The 5761-nt window shown below is 46.6% G+C and overlaps 2 protein-coding genes across 2 annotated transcripts; both read right to left on the reverse strand.

The window, feature by feature from the left end:
- Positions 1–262: 262 nt before the first annotated feature.
- Positions 263–4162, reverse strand: LOC133352440 (ubiquitin carboxyl-terminal hydrolase 36-like). The gene is made up of 9 exons (XM_061568087.1): positions 4069–4162; positions 3835–3937; positions 3559–3626; positions 2610–2680; positions 2183–2256; positions 1952–2060; positions 1200–1343; positions 629–729; positions 263–336 (listed from the first exon to the last, which is right to left on the reverse strand). The coding sequence occupies exons 1-9, from the start codon at positions 4157–4159 to the stop codon at positions 270–272; spliced, it is 828 nt and encodes a 275-aa protein (XP_061424071.1). The 5' UTR covers positions 4160–4162; the 3' UTR covers positions 263–269.
- Positions 4163–4215: 53 nt separating this feature from the next.
- Positions 4216–5312, reverse strand: LOC133352453 (putative ubiquitin carboxyl-terminal hydrolase 17-like protein 23). Its single transcript, XM_061568110.1, has 2 exons — positions 5178–5312; positions 4216–4519 (listed from the first exon to the last, which is right to left on the reverse strand). The coding sequence occupies exons 1-2, from the start codon at positions 5287–5289 to the stop codon at positions 4284–4286; spliced, it is 348 nt and encodes a 115-aa protein (XP_061424094.1). The 5' UTR covers positions 5290–5312; the 3' UTR covers positions 4216–4283.
- Positions 5313–5761: the final 449 nt, after the last annotated feature.

Here is a 5761-nt window from a genome sequence, read left to right on the forward strand (position 1 = left end):
CTTTTTATTTTTTAAAGTACGTATTCTTGTATTCACAAAATTATAAAATGTACACATTTACAATGATAATAATCTTCTTTGTGGATGTGGTGCTGGCGCTGCTGGGCTGTGTTGTGTCAGCGGTATTCATCAGGACCCGGTGTGCATCGCCCTTGCAGCGGTGGCAGCGGTGGTGGCAGGGGCAGCAACTTGACCACGTCCCTCGTGTGATATCATCCATCAGTGATCACGGTTGATCTCCGGGGTCAGGGTCGTCGCTGCTGCCTCTTTTAATGCCATTTCCCATGGCCGCCGTTGATTTGACTGCACACGGGTATGGCCTTCATCTCTGGGGACCTGCGCACAGCACATGGAACGACCGCTACGTGAGTTTCATTGGCCCAAAGGGCAACCTGGTGAACTTCCCGTGAGTTCAACATAGATCGAGCCTTAACAGCGAAGGTGGAAGGAAACCTGACCAACTTAGGTAAAAATGAAAATGATAACGGCGTGGCTCTGAAATTTCTTGCTCATGCCACTGCTGGCAGTAAGTCCTCGAGTAGACAAACTCTGGATGATATTTGGTCTACTCTTCCACATTGACCACACTTGTGGGCATACCCACAAATACAACTCGTGGGTAACTCACCGGACGTAGAAGAGGATGTATGCCTGTTTCTCCATGACCACCCTGGTGTCGACCGGCGTCACCAAGTCGTCGTCCATCCGGAACCATCTCCCATCGCAGATCTGTATGCAAACAACATCGAAGATTAATTACGACGATCATCCAATTGCACCTGAACTATGTATATATTCGTAATATGACACATGAGGAACAGAGGTGACCCTCTTATTCCACCTATTATTGTGTTGTCCTATAAGTTGAGTAATCGAACCGATAATCCATCAAATAATTGGTTACATTTGAAAGTTAAAATCCTGGTTGGGACCTCACTTGGTCCATCATCTATCCAGGGGCAATAAAGTAATTACACATATTTGGTGAAGTTAACAGTGGTTCTATGCATACGCTTTCCCTCAGTCACAGGAATGGGGAATTTTCACCACTGGCTCAGGACTATAAATGGAAGATGAGCACCACCTCATGGCTCAAAGGAGCAGGAATGGTTTAGATTTGTTTCACTGAATCGAATTATTTAAAGGATCGATGCATACGGATGTTTGGCATGTGTTTGTGTGATAATGTAATACATCACCTTGTTGTAACAGTAGTAATGTCCCTCTGTGCTGGATTTCCCAGAGTGCACAAGGACCGAGTATAACCTGTACACTACAGGGTCTGCGTCCTCCTGCTGTGACATGAATGGCCGCACGTCCAGGTGCTGTGGGTACGGGCAATCCTGCAGTGGTGAAGGAGGAAGCAGTGATGCAGAAAGAGAGATGGTGTTAGGTGGGAAAGAGGAGAAGAATGATGCAGGGTCGAGTTCTTTATTATAATTTTTGTGCTACTATATTTTTTACTTTACCAGGTAATGCTTGCCGACTGAGCTATATTGCTCTTTCTCCGAATCGATCTAGCCACAAATGATAGCTCAACGAAGTGGCTTATCACGTGAATAGTTATAGCAGCCAAATACTCTAGAAGTAACTGGTGGACCCGGAGAAAAACCCACGTGAACACGGGGAGAACATGCAAACTCCAAATATAAAGGCATTAGGATCGGGATCGAACCCACGACCTCCTATACACTAGTGGAGGTAGTTAAGATTTCGCTACCATAGAGCCCATTTTAGGTAGATTAACCAAGTGGGAGCTCGAGAGACCATTAAAAAATAAAAACATGTGCACGAGTGATCTAGGTTACTACCGTGGCAAAAAAAAATAACGCGAGAGAAATCACAGAAATTACCCAAAAAGGAAGTAGCACAAAAACAAGCAATGATAATTGGAGAAAATGCGGCCACGTTTTAGAAGAAATGTAAAACAAACATATTAACCAAACATTACCCGATTGATCTTGTTTCCAAACAGGTCATATCTCTTGATGGAGAGGGCCAAGACGTTCGGGAGATGGTGAAGGCTCATCCTCTTCGTGGCCTTCACCTTGCAACAGCACCTGGGCACCAAAAAGCAGCAGCGTCAGTTTAAGGACCGAGATGCCCAGTGCAAAACTGTACAAATATGTTGGCGTTAGAAAGTAGACAGACTCGCGTGACATTGATGTCGTGCCATACTCACCTTTGGCAAGTGTATTCATCCAGTGTCTCTGTCTTGGTGAAATCTGCAAAAGCTGCCAGCAGATCTGGCGAATTCTGTCAAATAGAACGACGTGAAGGCAAATGAGTGCTTGAAAAGAACACTGGGAACAACTTTTGCAGCTGTTAGAACAGTGAGTCCTTATGTTGTACTGGCCGTGGTGTGACATGAGAGGGCAGTGTCCTTAGGTGACAGGAATTAAGGACGTGCTCCCAATTTTCAGATTCATCCGATGTACAGTATTCCAGTCGATCGGCAAACTTAATGTGTTTGAGTGACGCTACTTGTGTAATGTACACGATCCGAAAAAGATCAAAAGTGTTGCTTGAAAACGAGAAAATAATTAAATCCGAAACTCGTCACAAGTAAAGATACCATTTAAGTAAATCAAAAATTCCTCGATTCTTACGTTGATGTGAAGACTGATGTCCAGGCAGTTTTCGAATGTGTCAGAGGTGCAGGAGCACTGTGTGCACTCCACTGTGGAACACAAGTGAACGCACGCGCACACATCCACACGTGCAATTAGAGGAGGTTGGCATCAAATACAATGAAGTTATATGTTCCCTAGTCAAACTCACAATCATTCCCCAGACATCACCCACTCAGATAAAACCACGTGTGATATTGACTCACATTCTAAGTAATTTCCTGCTCATCTGCTCTCTATAAATCTGAGGAAGTGGTAGAATGTCCTCTTTCATATGGCAAGGGGGAGTCTGTTAATAGGACCCCAGATTGATGATGTGGCGAGTCAACCCCCAATCTGGATTTAAGCTTACAATGGCGAGTTGCTGGCTCTCCCACTGAGCCATGTGGTAATTTCAAGTTTTTGCTGTAAAATAATTACGTGCACGCATGCAAGTCGATGTTAAGTTGTAATACTTGTGTTTGTATCTGATCAAATGGGTTGTTGTGTCTGTGTGCTTGTGCATTTTTTTTTATTGGGCGGGGAGTGTAAATATAGCGGTTGGCGCACTGGCGAACTGAGTTCGATCCTCGCTCACGGCCACAACATCTGAACCTCGGCTTCTCCCAGGTCGATTCAGCCTGAAATGAGTGTCTGGTGCATTGTGTAACTTCAGCACTGGTGCTAGCCACCGAAGGTGGCCTGGCATGGTGCAAGCCACACCACCTTATCATGTGCCTTGTTGGCCTACATAGGTACTCGCTAATAGCAATTGCTTTATTATTCTGTTAAGGCTTCAGGGAGATCTTTGTATTTGCGTGTTTTGCTTATGTCATGCTGTGTACGTGCGTAAGAGTGCAGAGTTCATCTGCACTGTGCAGCATGCGTCGTCATACTCGGTGTGATCGCTACTTGCAGCAATGATTTTGCACATGGAGCTGGCACACACCTGTCGATCTCAGCTGCCCTGTGAAGATCTGGTGAATCACCGAGGTCTTCTCCATATGTTCTTCCAGCCTGCACGTGGAAATGAATGACATCACACATTCGGTGGCTTACAGATGCATCATCTTTACCAAGTGCGCACATGGGAGAGTTACTCCTTTTTGTTTCAACCCTACGTCACCTTGCAGTCAAACGCTTATTTAAAGAATATTCTGTAAACTTTGTTGTCAATTTTTGGTAACAGGTTGGGAACCAGTGGCCAAGGACGTGCACTACTTACTTGTCGTGGTTGATTGGGCAGGAGAGGTGCAGAGCTTCTATGATGTAGCAGAAGAACTCATGCACGTCCTCCTGTTTGCCAAACTGCAGGTGTTTGACGATCCCTGTGGGTAAATGGATGGAGGTCAGAAGCGATTTGAACGCAAGGTTACTAAACGTTTTACCAATGCCCCACCCATTGAGAATAGGTTCTAAATTTAATGTGCACAATTGTGTTGTACTGAACGGAGCTCACGTTTGAGGTTTTGGACGATTTCCAAGGGCTTGATGACCTTGCCCTTGGAGCTGAATGTTGCAATGGTGTGCCTCTCCATTATGCACATCATGCAACATCCATTATCTGTACCTGTGAAGTGCGGCAGAGGTGGCATATGCTGTCAGTACAACACCAATCAAAGCTCAGCTGTAGGTGCAGCACACAGCAAGGACATCTTCGCGTAACAATTATTTTCAGCTTGTTGATATTTCAAAGTGTTCTGGGAACTCACATCTTCCTGAGTGGTGCCTGGAGATCAGGTAGTTTGCCAGTGGTGCGGTGTAAGTGAGGCACTGCAGGGTGGCATTGAGGAAACAGGTGTTCCCCATGTTGTCAAGGCCAGCACCCTCGCATGCGTTCCACTGCCACGTCAGGCTCAGGTTTTCCCCCGATTCTGGCGCGAGTCGTGGAGCTCCATTATAGATCTTGTCTGCGCACAAAACATCCAGGAATTTTTGTGTTTACACTCGAGGCACTCTGGAGACTGGCTCGAAAGTTGTGTGGTAAAGCCAGAACTTGTGATATCATTGTATTAGCGGTGCTCTTCATTAACCCTTTCACAACCATGTTTTTTTCAACTCTAGGTGACTCTACAGTGAGCTGTTTTTTGACGTAATTTCTGTTAACGTGGACAGGGTAACAATATTCAATGGGTAGGGGATAAACCTGGTCCTTGTCCAATATTTTCATTTTGCCACTAAATGAATGGTTATCGAAGGACATTGATGGATCCTGGATATCACTTTGATTTTCCTCCGTAAATGTTGTCTCATGGCTTCGTTTCACGTTTACCATCCCGATTATACAACATACATTGTCCAAAAATCTGACATTTTATCTGGAACTCATACCTACTACAGAGTTGCTTATGACATTGCAGTTGCACTACATTGACGTGTTTTTGTCCACTGTTTCTGAATGCAGTCGCAAATGCCCAAACGTCAATTACCCAGCAGTGAAGTTATAGTAGATAAGAGTTAACACCTTTTTGGGATTAAGCAAGGTTATGAGAACTTGGGAGAAGAGACCATTAGAGGGAATTCCAAAGTCAAGCTAGTGTTTAAAGAGTCAGTTTGGTACAAGCTTACCTTCCATGGCAATCTGATCTGGAACAGGAGGAGCAGCTAGCTTCTGGGAGGTGGGCCTGATGATGGCAGACGCTGTCGATGGAATGGCGTCCTTCTGGCTGTGATCCGGCATGCTCCTAAGAGCGGTATGCTGGCTGCCCCTCCTTCGGGCAGCTCGGCCACCCCGGCGTCTTGGTCTCCTCGCTTGACCGGCTGCCTGGCCGAACCCGCAATTTGCGGCCTCGCCTTGCCCGTGACCAGCAGCCTGACCACTTCTGCAACCTGGACTGCCCTGGTGGCTTGTAGCCTGGCAGCCCTTGCATCCAGCAGCCTTGTTGCTAGCTGCACGAATATCTCCGTGGCTTGCCACTCGACTCGCTTTGTCCCCTTCAGCTGGGCCCGGCTCCCGATCTACCACCGGGCTTGGCCCATGATCTGCCACCCGGTTTGCACCGCTGTCCGCTATTGGGTTGGGCCCATGGCTACTCATCTGACTTGCCTCTTGGCTAGCCACCAGGCTCATCTCATTGTTAGCCACGAGGCTAGCCTCAGGGCTAGCCACCAGGCTCGCCTCACAGCTTGTGGCTGGGCTCGTCTTTTGGTCA

Source organism: Lethenteron reissneri, chromosome 40, assembly GCF_015708825.2.
Source record: "Lethenteron reissneri isolate LAM-NWPU_2019-01 chromosome 40, ASM1570882v1, whole genome shotgun sequence".
Lineage (NCBI taxonomy): Eukaryota > Metazoa > Chordata > Hyperoartia > Petromyzontiformes > Petromyzontidae > Lethenteron > Lethenteron reissneri.

Bases quoted from the DNA above. Each gene is read 5' to 3' on its own strand.
- LOC133352440 (XM_061568087.1), bottom strand. From the start codon at position 4,159: ATGATGTGCATAATGGAGAGGCACACCATTGCAACATTCAGCTCCAAG. The intron at 2,681-3,558 runs GTGTGTGCCAGC...TGTGTTCCACAG, and splicing joins AGGGCAGCTGAGATCGACAG to TGGAGTGCACACAGTGCTCC. The intron at 1,344-1,951 runs GTAATGTTTGGT...TCACCACTGCAG, and splicing joins TTGGAAACAAGATCAATCGG to GATTGCCCGTACCCACAGCA.
- LOC133352453 (XM_061568110.1), bottom strand. From the start codon at position 5,289: ATGCCGGATCACAGCCAGAAGGACGCCATTCCATCGACAGCGTCTGCC. The intron at 4,520-5,177 runs GTAAGCTTGTAC...TTTTGTGCGCAG, and splicing joins AGATCAGATTGCCATGGAAG to ACAAGATCTATAATGGAGCT.